Source organism: Polypterus senegalus, chromosome 1 (assembly GCF_016835505.1).
Source record: "Polypterus senegalus isolate Bchr_013 chromosome 1, ASM1683550v1, whole genome shotgun sequence".
NCBI classification, from domain to species: Eukaryota; Metazoa; Chordata; class Cladistia; order Polypteriformes; family Polypteridae; genus Polypterus; species Polypterus senegalus.
Window position 1 is genome coordinate 77,068,240 of NC_053154.1, and position 15,125 is coordinate 77,083,364.

At 37.8% G+C, this 15,125-nt stretch overlaps 1 protein-coding gene across 1 annotated transcript in view; it reads right to left on the minus strand.

Moving 5' to 3' along the window:
- The window catches only part of ntrk1 (neurotrophic tyrosine kinase, receptor, type 1), a 105,132-nt gene that overhangs the window by 74,744 nt on the left and 15,263 nt on the right, over nucleotides 1–15,125 (minus strand). The window contains exon 2 of the mRNA XM_039740513.1: nucleotides 313–387. Coding sequence (XP_039596447.1) covers nucleotides 313–387 — 75 coding nt within the window. The remainder of the gene's footprint in view (nucleotides 1–312; nucleotides 388–15,125) is intronic.

Below are 15,125 nucleotides of genomic sequence, written 5' to 3' on the forward strand. Positions count from 1 at the left end.
ATAGAAATTCCAAAATAAATGATAGCTGGAAACCAAAGGCCTTTTGTGTGTTTCAGTATCACAAAGTATATTTCACACTTGTTGAATGCAAAATACCACCATGCAGAAGGTAGGAAAAACATCCAGGAAAATTAAGTAATACCAACTTTAATGATGTCCAAAATAAATTTAGCATATAAAGTAAAAAAAAAAAAATTACAGAGCAGGGATTGCAGTCGTATGACAACAACATTGAAGAACATGACAAAACTTATAAAGGAAATGAGAATAATGCATTTCACATATCTAGTAAAGCTGCAAAAAGCGACTTACAGATTTTTCAGCTCTCTGTAGTTTGCAAATTCAATTTCTGTTAAGTTAATCAGCATAGTCTGGCTTTCAATGTAACTGTTGAGAAATTAATAGAATAAAATTAATGGCATGTTAGTAATCAGTCAGTTCATTGTAATAGGATGGAACATCCCTATGGCAACTCTGCACACCTAGAATAACGCCAAGGGTACTGAACATATCAAAGAAAATGGTGCATATACACTGTGAGCTAAATACATGAGATCAAGATAAAATAAGAAGAATACAAAGCCTAAATGTAAACAGAAAAGAATACATTTGTCCTGCCACTCCTGTCCTGCCTATATATGGGTGCTGAGCCCTTGTAGATCGGGAGGGGACAGCTAATTTATATTACTCTGTTTCGCATACACAAAAGCACAAATGTACCACTGCTCTCTCACTCTTTCTCTCTTTCTCGCTCTTAAATGCAGCTGTGACTTCTTATTCTCATCAGCAACCGCTTACTTCCAACTTATCTCCTCACTTTTTATCTAACCTCAAAGTACCAGTTTGATTGCAGTACATGTATGTATTTATTTATTTTATTTTATTTTAAAACATTTTGTACACTCAAGTTGAACTTGAACAACAAACAACTTCATAGTAAATACAGGAAAACAAAAATGAAAATGAAAAAATCAGAAAGTTAAAAAAGGAATACAACAAAACAGAATTCAGAATTGAGGCAAATGTAAACCCCATGCCAGAATGATTTTGTCCGAGCTCCTGTATCGTGCTCCTTGGCAACTTAAGTGACGACTTCACTCTAGAGCATTCCGTAACCATTAGGGGTCAAAGTATGACAGGTGGGTTCTGGACAGCATGATCCCACCCATTGCAATCTGTTTTAATAACGAATAGGCTGGAGGGTGAAAAAAAGGTATTAGGCCTCCTGTCAGTTATTGCCTTTCAAAGAACAACATGGTCCTCCTTCTTTGCTGCCCTTCATGGTCTTTTTGTTAGGTAGCTAATCAGACATCCCCATCACCTGCTGAGTCCCCCGTCAGGGCCCTTATTCCCACAAGCGTTTGCAGATTTATCTCCCTGCTGCTCTTTCTCTTATGACCCTGTACCATGCCAACCTTTCTTTCATACCAGTGGAAGTCACTTCCCACGCTGATATTTAGAGGCACTCTGTTATTGTTTTTGTTAGACTGGGTTCCATTCTCTGTGTATTGAGCATCATGGGTACTGTTCCTGTGCTATGCCACTTTTACCTGACTTTCCTTCGGTAACACTTGGTAAGCTGGAAAACCTCATACACAATTAGATGGGAAAATATTTTGTAAAATTAAAAATAGTCAAATGAGGTAATTGTGTCCAGCTTACATTTTATTTCTTTCAGATTCTGGATATTGAAGTACCCCCAGCTAATAAAGCCAGCAGGAAGGAAAGATAAAAAAGATACTATAATTAAATTGAAATTGCCCTCACCTCTAACAAATTGGTTAGACTTGTTTGTAGGCAGCCACGTCTGCTTTTTCTGAATGATTTCACTTTTTTGTTGTAGCCTTTGGGAAAAAAGGTCATGGGGATCTTTAAATATTTTGTTTTCCTCTTTGATTCTTCTTAAACTAGACCAAAGTAAATGGATAACAATTTCTCCATGCTGTTTTTTTATCTACTATCCAGCACCTTCAGAGCCATACAAAATTAAGGAACATTATTTGAGAGTACGCAGAGTAACTTGACTGCTTACATGTTCTCTTCTTCCTTCTGTAGAGCAGAACACAAAGCGTGGGAGAAGCAGTGACATCAATTTCAGGATGAGCCAAGGAGTCCTGTCTCTTCTGCACCATCAGTATAGTCAAACCCAAAAGTCAGCAGATCTTGTCCCAGAAGCACACCATATCAAGCCTAGATGGCAATATACCGGATGATGGAGCCATCTTTCTGTTTGTGGTTTCATTGCAGGCAACCACTTTTCATTCCAATATGTAAACGGTGTACCCGGAGGTCCGTAACTGTTATTTTGTTTTACATTTTCCTTTTCACAATACAAAAGGAGGATACCAGAGGCAGCAGGGAAGTGGTTAAATATGACTTCAAAATAATAACATCTCTGTGTTGGTAATCTGAATCAATGTTTGGCAAGAGTGCTGGAATAAGCAGCTGGGTGATTTTTTCTTTACTGCTCTTATTGATCAGATTAGTGTAAAGAAATGGCCCTTGAGAAATATATGATCCGCTTTCAAAATCAGAGCAGACTGGAGTCATTTCTCATTGTATTGCTGCTTTTGTTTTCCGCTCCTAGATTTATTTTATGATGCTAAAATCATTCTGCTAATTAGCTGTTGTTAATCATTCATAATGGAAAAAAGTAATCAAAGGAAAAGAAAGTTCTGTACAGTTGTCTCCCATTCAAATTTTGAAATACTTTCCAAGTTGATGAATAAAATATAATTATTTAACCATTTAAAGCCCTTGGAAATAAAGCCTGCCTTACAGGTATGAAAGCTAGCATTACTTTTATATAATAATGCTTACTATAAGAAACAAGGAGTATAAGAAACATCCTCTAGTCTGGCTAATAAATTGTACGCGAGTACACTGACACTGAGGCAAAAAAGAGTGGTATGTTTGACAGATTGTAAAGTACAGGTAAATAAGACCAAAGGTAATATGAATCAATCTCTTGTTTTTGTTAAATTTTATTGAGAAAAAGCTAGCACAAGTCCAAATAAATTTAAATATAGCAACATGTTGGTAGTGTTTTGGTCCTCTTAATATACCCTGTATCCACACAGAAGGGTTGGAAATAAAAAGAAGGCCAGACAGCTGACTATTGATTGTGACAACACTGTGTTAGCTAAGATGATGTTGAGTGTCTGTCTTACATAAAAAAAAAAAAACTTTCAGCAGTTTCCCACTTTGCAAGTGTTTTTCTTATTTAGAAAATAAATTACAGCTTTCTCCAATTATACAGTACAGGATACCTCTTATTAGTCAAGATTAGACAGTGAGTTTATAGTTTGTCAAACGTTATTATGGTAATTGTTCACATCAAAATGATGTCTTAACAATTTCTTTCTTTCTTTTTCCAAATGTTTGCAATGTGCCCGTTGTTTGTTAATAATCAGGATCATTTTGGGTGAAGCAGATCTGTAGAGGGTCTCCTTGTTGGATTAAAGCATATGAAAGATTCATTTGTGAATATGACTGAGTGATCATCACAGCCATAAAGTTACAACAGCAAAGACCAGGAGTCCTCAATCACAGTCCTGGAGGGCCGCAGTGGCTGCAGGTTTTTGTTCTAACCCGGTTGCTTAATTAGAAAGCAATTCTTGCCAATAATTTAATTTCATGGCTTGTTAGTGCTTTACCTTTGCCATGTCAGATAATTCTCATATCCTAGATTAGTTTTTTTCCTTTCTAGGAATATCATCCAAAAGTCTAAAATGGATGAGTTATTCTCAGTCCTTTACTTTTTTCTCTTCACTTTCTTTCCAAGTATTTAATTAAACCCAATAGTGCATGATAAATACACACAGGTGTAAATGGTAACAAGTTAAATGAAGAAATGCTGGTCTCTTTTGTCATTTGCATGTTATTGCTAATTAGGAGCAATTAAAAACCTAGAATGCTGCTGTTTAAGACTAAAATAAGCAATAAGGGTTCAAAATCTTAACGAGTGAGATAACTAAAGTGAAGGAGAAGTGTTATTTGAGCAATAAGTGCTTCTTATTAAGCAATTGGGTTGGAACAAAATCCTGTAGCCACTGTGGCCCTCAAGGACCGTGATTGAGGACCCCTGGTGAAGACTGTTAGGGATTGAAGATCTGTGATGGCTCAACAGGTATCTGATAAACAAGCAAAGACAGTACACTTATTGGAGATAAATCGATAAAAAAACGACTAAGGGATATGGATTCATGTTAGGCCAAATCCTGGATGGATTTTTGCTAGACTGTGTTACATATGTTTTAAAGATAATAAACTGGCGACAAATTAAAAATCAGGACAGCGTTAGACATACAAAGGATACTGAGGTAATAAAGTACCGTGTTGTGGGTTTCTTTTTAAATAATCATTTTGTAATGTTTCATCTAAGTTTTATTATAGCAGATCTCCCAGAGGAAAGAAAGTGAACCGGTCAATTCAGCTTAAGCTGTTCTGACTAGACAAAGAAATGGCTGTGCTTATAAAGACATAGATAAGAAATGTATGTTATGACAGCCAGAATTCAGTTAATCTATCTTATAAAGAGTGGAATGTTACTGGTTATTACAAAGTCATAAAAGAAAAGAACATTTAACCAGAGCCACCTTTCAGCAATCTTTCATTCACCAAGTAATTAGTGGAGTATTACTATGGTTATATTTAAATATATGGTTATATTTCATTTTTTAATTTAGTTTGCTAACACTTCAACAAGCACACAGTTTATAATACATGAAACAGATTAGACTCATTAGCATCACTTAAATGACTAATCATAAAGTAAAAAGTCAAATCTAATTCATTCAGCAGACCTTCATTGCAGACTTGGAGATTGTTGTCAATCAAGGTCCAAGAGTAGAGCAGGGACTCATATATGACAACTTTGTACTGAAACAAAGGGTTCGACACCCTGTAGGTCAGGGGTCTCCAACTGCAGTCCTGGAGCACTACTGTGTATACAAATTTTCATTCTAACCATTTTCTTAATTAGTGGCCAGTTTTTTGCTGCTACTGAACTCTTTTGCCTTAATTTGAATAGACATGCCCTTTAGGATTCAGATTATTTCCTTTTTTAATTATCAGCCAAAAAATGAGATACAAAATGAGGCAAAAGAAAATCAGTAACTTGTGTCCATCAGAAAATATCTGAAAATAAAGAAGGTCTCAGTAATGTTGATCTACTCAGGTCCACAAAACATTTTGATGGTGTTCTTGGAAAAAAGGAAAGTCAACAGTTTGTTAAAAAATCTGCTGTGGAATTTAATAACGGGTTTAACAAAAAGAATTGGCTTCTAATTAAAAATCTGGTTTTAGTGAAATGGGCTGAGGTTAGAAGCTCCAACTTAGCTGGTCATCTGTTGGCTCATTTCACATCTCATTTCCTGTTTGTATGCCGTTTAAGGAAAAAAAAAAAAAATGACTCAGAGGCAATTGAAATGAAGGGAAAAAAAATTAATTAGCAGCAAAAACTGGTCACTAATTTAAAAAAGAAGGGCCAGACAGAAAACCTGTAGCCATAGTGGCGCTCCAGAACCGGAATTGGAGACCCTTGCTCTAGATGTTTCAGCAGATGCACAAGGGTCGTGGAAAAATGGAGGACAAGTTTTGAATACACGTGCCAAAACAAGTGACTGATAGAGCCACTGCAAGTCATGGGAAATATGTCACTGCATTTTACTCAAAAAGGGTGCTTCTTCTAAGGTTGAAGGGGATAGCAGTGACAACATTGGACTCAATGTAGGGACACAACTGTTAAAAATCTGAAAAAAACTGGTGTCTTCACTGAGTTCTGATCTCGCTTTGTGTCTATGTCTTTTTCTCTAATGTTTGCAATGTGTCCATTGTTTGTTAATAATCAGGATCATGTTGGATGAAGCAGATCTGTAGAGGGTCCCCTTGTTGGGTTAAAGCATATGAAAGCTTCATTTGTGAATATGACTGAGTGATCATCACAGCCATTGCCTCAATGACTGCCGAGCTGCACATATATTTTAGACATTAAAAACTGGACCTATCCTACAAAGCATAAACACATACGACTGAGGAGACAACTTCTGTACCTTTACTGTCACCATACACCATCTTTATTTTTGAAAAGACTGAACATATTTTCAGATTTGAGCACTTAATACCAAGTCATAAGTTTAAGAAATCACCCTTCGTGGTTCTTTCTTTTCAGCCACCACCGCAATAAATGTACATACAGAGCAGATGCTGCCCCTTGTCAGAAATCAGGTTTAGCGTCATTTTGAGGATCTGAGATTTAATGTTTATGTGCAGCTCTTGTTTACCTGCACTTTCTGTTTTATCCAGTGGCCCTAATTAGGGACTTAAAGATATTCAACTATTTGGGATTGTAGCAAATGTACGACCATAGGGGGACTAAAAAAGTTTTTAAAATGCTGAGAGTTCTGAAAATGTGCTGAATCAGGACAAACAGCATAACTTCAATCATTCTTGGACCCGAAACTTAAATAATGTTTGTCATGGCTTATTTAAAAAAGAAGGAAGAGTCCGGGAGGACAGCTAGCTTTCAGGCATCACATTTATTGAAACATCATGCATCCTCTGACCAGTGTTTTTCATTTCAGTCGGAATTTATCCACACTTTTATTACTCTGTTGATGCCAAACCTTTGACATGAGCTGTAATTTTGGTTTTTCTAATTTTCTGTTTTATTTAGTTTCAATATTGGTTATTTATTTAGTCATTTCTGCATTTTATGGTCTGTTTAGTACTCCAGTCCAGATTTATGTCAACAGGCAAAAATAAAAATAAAATTGTTATTGGAAACGAAAACTCATATTTGAGAGAATATCACAAAGATAACCAGCAGTAATGGATTTAATGCCAAAGTTAGCTTTTAACAGCACACCAGTTCATAATTTCACTGAAATTAATGTAAAATACAATACAGTATGCGACTTCTTGGTCTAATGGAATGCTTTAATAATGCCAACAAATATATATTTAATTACTGCTTTTATTTTTTAGTTGTCTCTTCTCTAAGGGTCAAAGGTATGTTCACCTGATAATTACAAAATGTAAATTGATTTATTTATTACATTTCCTAGATTACTTACAAATGAATATACACATGGTACCATTAACTGATTAATAAGGAAGTTCAAGTTTAACAAGCAATTGAAGACATTTTTAAAAACTGTGTATGTCTCTATCTATATGGCATTTTTACTGAAATAAATACGAGATTTCAAATGTATGCTGTAAGTTCAATTTCAAATTTCTCAATAGTTTCCATCTGTATTTGACTTAGATCTACAAATATATAACAAAATATAAAAAAGACTGATATTGATAATACATTTTCCTCATTGTCCCTACATTTCATTTGCATTTTAATGTTTTTTGTTATTTTATGAGGGAAATATTCAACCCCTGACCCTAACTGATAGGAATAATCCACATTGACATTCTCAAGTTTACTCATTCACTCACTTAATAACTCATCAAAAAACACAATTTCCCTGTTTAGTTAAAAAGCTGAAATTGGGCAGTATGGTACATGTCAGCCAGTAGGTATCCACTAAGAACACCAAAGTTTAGGGGTAGAAACACAACTACAATAGAACAACTAAATAATCCAAAATCTCAAAAATGCCTTGATTAATTTGATTGAAATTTGTTGACATTATAGAAAAAATAATAATGCTGTAGCGAGCGGGTTGCTTGAATGCACCTCTTCCGTTTTTTATCTCCTCACTGACAATTGGGGTTGGCAGTTTATACAAATGAACACCAGCTGCAGAACAGTGTTACTGACCAATGGGTTGGATGGACGAGTTAAGAAGGGCCAGTGTCTGCACAACTAAAAGAGACTAGGTGGCATGGTCTGTAGAAAAATCTCAAAAATGCTTTGACTAATTTGATGGAAATTTGGTGATGTTATAAAAAAGAAAATGTATTTTATTTAATAATACTGTAACATGTAGGTTATGCTAGTATGCCACATTCATTTTTGGCTCAGCACTGAAAACTAAGTGCAGACTTAAACAGGGCTGATGTAAAGATGAACAGAAGGGAACGTGTCCTACACAGGGACAAGAAACTGGGTGAACTGCTGCAAAGTAAATGTAATTAGCAAACGTGGTATAACTCAATTGCAGGCAAAGTGTTGTGGCTGTGAGTGACTGTAAGTATTGCTTCATCAGAAGCAAAAGTTAAAACATTAGTAAAGCTCAGTTAATAGGCCCCCATGACTTCAAGAGAGAGGGGACGAGCGCTATATATAGTGCATGCTACACTATATGCATGCTTTTCACCTGTTCTCTTATGTACAGTCCTTACTTCTCTCCTGTTTTGTACAGTTGTCTACTTTTGATGCTGTTGTGTTTTCTCTCCTGTGCCCATGAAAATGCCAGCACAAAACATTGACAGGAAGTAAACAAAGCACAGCACCAACATTTTCTCCTTTTGGCTTTCAGAGTACTGGCAATTCTCATAAAGCTTGCTCCCCGAAACTCTGATTCTGATATTCATTAAAATCAATTAGCCAACCCATGGCGTACTATACGCTGCATAATCAGGCCAGTTTTTTAATGTTTTTTAAGCACAGGGAGAAAACTAACATTTGAAAAATCGGTAATGTAATAAATCAGAAAGAAAAGCAACATTGTAACAATGTACAGAATGAACCAACACACAATCGTCCGTGTCCCGCTCAGGCACGGAGGGTGGAATGGGAGGAGAGGAAAAAGACGTTCACTCGCTCCCTCCGTCATGCTAGTCTGCTGATTTCTCGTCCAGTATGCACTGCCTGCTCATCTGCCCACCTGCAACTCGTCACTCGAGTCGTTGTCGTCTTTGCACAGTCCAGATGCACATGTGACTCACGTAGACTTTTCATTGCTCTGTGTGGTTTTGGCTGCCTTTCTATATATAATCAACCAAGACACCCGACCACGGTAGTAGCGAGGTGGGAGGGCGGTGTGTACAAAGTGCAGGAGCATCTAAGAAGACGCATGTTTGTCGTCGATGTGAATTTCTGTATGTAGCGTGTAAAACAGTTTTCTATGGTGCACGTGGTCGTGCGTCATAACCGAAAACTCGGTTTTTAAAGACTGGTTACTTCGTTGTGTATACGACTGTAGATGAATGAAAAGATATAACTCTGGAGAGGGCAACATACAATACAGCGTTTTACATGCTGCATACAGCGATTCACATCCACGACAAATATGAATCTTCTTAGATGGTGCTGTCGCGTCTACCCATGCTCTCGAAGCACACTCACTGCGTGGTCATGTGCCCGCTTGCAAGAGTAACTGTAAGACCATGGGATATTCCTCGCAAACTGCTCTACACGTCGCATACAGCGATTCACATCTGCGACAAACAAACTGTTTAACGCACTGCATACAGCGATTCACAACTGCGACATGATTTTTCTTAGATGGTCCTGTCGCGTCCAACCTCGCACTCGAAGCATACACACTGCCTGGTCATGTGCCCGGTCGCAACAGCAACTGACAGAGACCCGGCCACCAAGTCTAAGACCATGGGAAACCCCTTGGAAACTGTTTTACATGCTGCATACAACGATTCACATCCATGACAAACAAACTGTTTTACACGCTGCATACAGCGATTTACATCCGTGACAAACATGCCTCTTCTTGATAGTCCTGCCACGTCGTGTGGTGCCTCTGTGTGAACCGGTCAGGCACAGAGAAGGTCAGCTGCTGAGAGAGCGTCTCGACTGTTGCAGGGCCTGCATTGGTAAAGCAGGTAAGACGGTAATGAAACAGAAGCACAGGGCTTATTGGTTTTTAAAGACTGCTTCCTTCATTGTGTTTTAACCACAGTTTTAAAGGATTGTTTTAAGGATCCCATGGGATACCCCTCGCAAACTGTTTTACACGCTGCATACATAGCGATTCACTTCCGCGAGAAACATGCCTCTATGAACAGTCAACGTGGCTCAGAGCTGCATGTGGACTCTACAACAGACGAACATAAATGACGCCGTTTTTCCTGTGTCGTTGCATCCGAGATGGTGGGCGTGGTTCTGCAAGTTGTCGTCGTATCCAATGGTCTTAGAGTTGGTGGCCGTGGCTCCTCCCTGCATGCGCCATGGGCGTCTCACTTGTCGGTGACTTAGTGAATCCACGCCCCTTCCGCCGTGCTTTCCATGGGTGTCTTGCCTTAGTGAATTATATATATAGATAGACTTTGAAGTAGGACCCCACTTATGCAGTTGAGAAAAAAAACGAAAAATTAGAAATGCTTAATTCATTACATGGGCCTCCTAAATGTGCAGCTTGAAAATTACATTGCTGTTTATTACAGGTTAAAATAAAATGATTCAGTGTTAAAACTTTAAAATGTTATTGTCTGTTAATGGGTGTTTGTCTTGGTAGAGAAATATATATTTTGCTCTACTTTCCCCTATTGTATTATTAATATGCAGCCTTAGAATGCCTAATCTCACAGACTTACCACTGTTTATAAGATATTATTTTATTTAACTTATCCCACCCTTCCCTTCTATATCTATAACCTCAGGCAATTAGATGTAGTAAAAAGACAAGCAGGAGTTAAGTTACACATAAAATAATGTATTATTGATACTATTCATAAATAATAACAAAATGCAAAGTACATTTGAATATTGGCAACCATACAACCTGATAAAATGGTGATGTGTAACTCAGGTGGCACACAGACTTGTAGTTACTTAATGTCTCTAGTTAAGGCATCATTGGTGCTCAGCTTTTAGCCACATGTCTGTTAAAAATGGCTGAAGCTGTGCTCTTCATTGTGTTGTCTTCAGTTCATGGTGTGATGGTCTTCATCAGAGGTTAGCAAGAGAGATGCTTCTTTATCATATGTTGGTTAGAGAGAGAATGCGGTTGAGCAGGCAAATTTATAGGTTTTCTGTCCAACCCCTACAGCCAATCCAGACAGCCATATCTCAGACCAATGGGGGAAATAGTACATCTTAACACCTGCCATCCCCCCAAAACCATATGTTAAGCTAACCTAGCTTTGTTTGGGGGATGAGAGAAAGACTTTAGCAAAGAAATACTCATCAAACTGGTTTAAGACACATCCCTCAAATCCTGTCGTAAAATTACAAAGAAAAGTCCTAAACGGGGGTGGGCAAACACGAATGCCTCTCACCAAAGTAACACTAAATTACATTACTTTGCCTAAATTACAAATAAAGACATACAAAACATGTATCAAGTTATATGCAAAATCTTAAATCACAACAATGGGTATGGCAAAAAAAACAGAAGCTTGAACATTTTTTTTTGTATTTAACCTTATACAATGTCTTGTATTAGGAAATTGTTCACATACCCCTTGGGGTCAGAGTGCAGGGTCAGCCATTGTACAGCAGCTCTGGAGCAAGTACAGGTTAAGGGTGTAGTTCAAGGACCCAGCAGAGTAGGATCCCCTTTGGTAGTAACTAGGATTCAAACCGGCATACCAGCGCAGATCCTTAGCCTCAGAGACACCAACATACAGCCAAGAAAAAAGCAGTAAAAGAAATGCTAGACTAAACAACATAAAAAATAAAAATCAGAAATATCTAATAATAGCAGGAATATACTATATACTCCAGAACCCACTATTCCTAGTAGTTGGCTGTTTGAAGTCAAAGGAATTCAATTTCCTGTAAAATTACATTTTGCAATGTCTATCAACAACAGCCAAAGTCACACTCAGTTGGAAAAGCAGGATTTGATCTACGGAAGAAATGTTTTAGTATGTGTGACTATATATAGAATGATCAAGATTAAGGAGCTCTAGTCAACTGAAAATATTAGTCCCGGTTTAAAAAAAGCATGCAAAATATTATATATAGAAAAGTACTCAATTAGTTACATAGTGCTTCTGATAAATCTGATTAGTTAATGACACTATAATCTAGAACTCTTTGTCTTGGAAAATGTAGTTAGTATATATCTGATTTAGTATATAGCTTAGGCTTAGAAAATGGTATATATAAAAACACATATATATGGTAATGGATGGTAGGAATAGGCTGGATGGTTCCAGATTCCTTACCTGGACAGGAGGCCGGCCCACCAATTAGGCCAGGTGGTCCTTATTGCAGCCAGGAGATGGACAGGAATGGATATTCTGGACTTGATAAAGGATCCTTAACTGACTGGGATGCTAATATAATGGATGGACAAGGAGCAGCAATTTACTTGGGTTATTTAGTCCCCTGAAGGTTACAGTACCTCTATGGATACTCACTGCTGGTCAAATATTTTAGAATATCTCAGTTTTCCAGTTTTTCTTCCTATTCAATTAACAACTTTCTAGGGTGCAGAGGTGTAGTTACACAGTCTGTTACAACTCTGCATTAAGACAGAAGGTTTATAAGTAACCAACAGAAGTTGGGACATCTGTGCAAATTGTTTGCTTCAACATGCAAGGCTTAATTTATTTGAATTTCTGCAGAACATCTGTAGGTTGTAACCTGTTATTTTTTCCTTGAAGAAGGTCCATTTGTAATATGAAATTGCCTTTTTATCATAGGAATATGTATGTACAGTGCATCCGGAAAGTATTCACAGTGCATCACTTTTTCCACATTTTGTTATGTTACAGCCTTATTCCAAAATGGATTAAATTCATTTTTTCCTCAGAATTCTACACACACCACCCCATAATGACAACATGAAAAAAGTTTACTTGAGGTTTTTGCAAATTTATTAAAAATTTAAAAACTGAGAAATCACATGTACATAAGTATTCACAGCCTTTGCTCAATACTTTGTCGATGCACCTTTGGCAGCAATTACAGCCTCAAGTCTTTTTGAATATGATGCCACAAGCTTGGCACACCTATCCTTGGCCAGTTTCGCCCATTCCTCTTTGCAGCACCTCTCAAGCTCCATCAGGTTGGATGGGAAGCGTTGGTGCACAGCCATTTTAAGATCTCTCCAGGAGAGAATAGGATTCAAGTCTGGGCTCTGGCTGGGCCACTCAAGGACATTCACAGAGTTGTCCTGAAGCCACTCCTTTGACATCTTGGCTGTGTGCTTAGGGTCGTTGTCCTGCTGAAAGATGAACCGTCGCCCCAGTCTGAGGTCAAGAGCGCTCTGGAGCAGGTTTTCATCCAGGATGTCTCTGTACATTGCTGCAGTCATCTTTCCCTTTATCCTGACTAGCCGCTGAAAAACATCCCCACAGCATGATGCTGCCACCACCATGCTTCACTGTAGGGATGGTATTGGCCTGGTGATGAGCGGTGCCTGGTTTCCTCCAAACGTGACGTCTGGTATTCACACCAAAGAGTTCAATCTTTGTCTCATCAGACCAGAGAATTTTGTTTCTCATGGTCTGAGAGTCCTTCAGGTGCCTTTTGGCAAACTCCAGGCGGGCTGCCATGTGCCTTTTACTAAGGAGTGGCTTCCCTCTGGCCACTCTACCATACAGGCCTGATTGGTGGATTGCTGCAGAGATGGTTGTCCTTCGGCAAGTTTCTCCTCTCTCCACAGAGGACCTTTGGAGCTCTGACAGAGCGACCATTGGGCGTTCAGTTTAGATGGCCGGCCAGCTCTAGGAAGAGTCCTGGTGGTTTCAAACTTCTTCCACTTACAGATGATGGAGGACACTGTGCTCATTGGGACCTTTGAAGCAGCAGAAATTTTTCTGTAACCTTCCCCAGATCTGTGCCTCGAGACAATCCTGTCTCGGAGGTCTACAGACAATTCCTTTGACTTCATGCTTGGTTTGTGCTCTGACATGAACTGTCAACTGTGGGACCTTATATAGAGAGGTGTGTGCCTTTCCAAATCATCTCTAATCAACTGAATTTACCACAGGTGGAGTCCAATTAAGCTGCAGAAACATCTCAAGGATGATCAGGAGAAACAGGATGTACCTGAGCTCAGTTTTGAGCTTCATGGTAAAAGCTGTGAATACTTATGTGCATGTGCTTTCTCAGTTTTTTTATTTTTAATAAATTTGCAAAAACCTCAAGTAAACTTTTTTCACATTGTCATTATGGGGTGTTGTGTGTAGAATTGTGAGGATAAAAATGAATTTAATCCATTTTGGAATAAGGCTGTAACATAACAAAATGTGGAAAAAGTGATGCGCTGTGAATACTTTCCGGATGCACTGTATATATATATATTTATATATATGCGCACACATGTGTAAAGCGTTATTTATTATGTTGCAATATTTGTTATTATGATTCCTTGTTTAGTAACATTAAGGCCTGAGAATCGAAACTGTCCCAGAATCTACTGTGTGAGTGCCATTGGTCCTTTACCTTTTGCCAAAAGACAGGAGTGAGCAATTGACTGTGGAGGGTAATTGCGATCTTTCTAATCTCATTTGCCTTTTTAAATTAGCATGTGTTATATAACTCCTGAACAGAAGGCAGCCTTATTTGCAGCTAACTGAATGAAGACTGTCTGCCTATAACTCTGATTGATCTCCACCTTCCACCTTCTACACATAATATCTGAAAAGATAAAGTAGCATTGTCCAGTATTTAAAGAGATCTAACATTTCAAAACCTTTTTATTGGTTATATCTGAGATGAGAACTGTCACTGTAGAAATTTAATTATAGTGATATATTTTCAAAAAGTGTGGATGCAGTAATTATTGCATTAAGACAACTTTGTTTATATGATTCCTCTCTTTATTTTGTATTTCTCTTTAGCTTATATTATTGTAAAAAGCAGTACAATACAATACATTGTTTGTCCTTATAACTTTTCTTTTTAAAAGCTTAAACCTTTGTGGACAAGAGATGCACTTGATATTTTACAGAACAACCATGCATTTAGACTTCCACAAATCCATGCTTTTCTTTTCTAGATCTTCATTATGTTTTGCTAATGACTTTTGTTTCCAAAGTATTTTGAACATACTTTTTCAGATACCTTTATTTCTAATACGTTTGCTTGACTAGCAAAGGCCAAGGTCTGCATAGAAGTCTCATTATGATAGTGTAGGAGCTGTAAGACTGGCAATTCTGTCAGTAAGTGAGTAATTCTCTAACCCGCTTAGTCTTGAACAAGCACGTAGGGGGAGCCAGCGTAGCATAGGGTACAAGGCAGAAACAAACCTGGACAGGGAGCCATTCCATCGCAGACAAAAAACATACTCAAAAACACACTATGATAAATA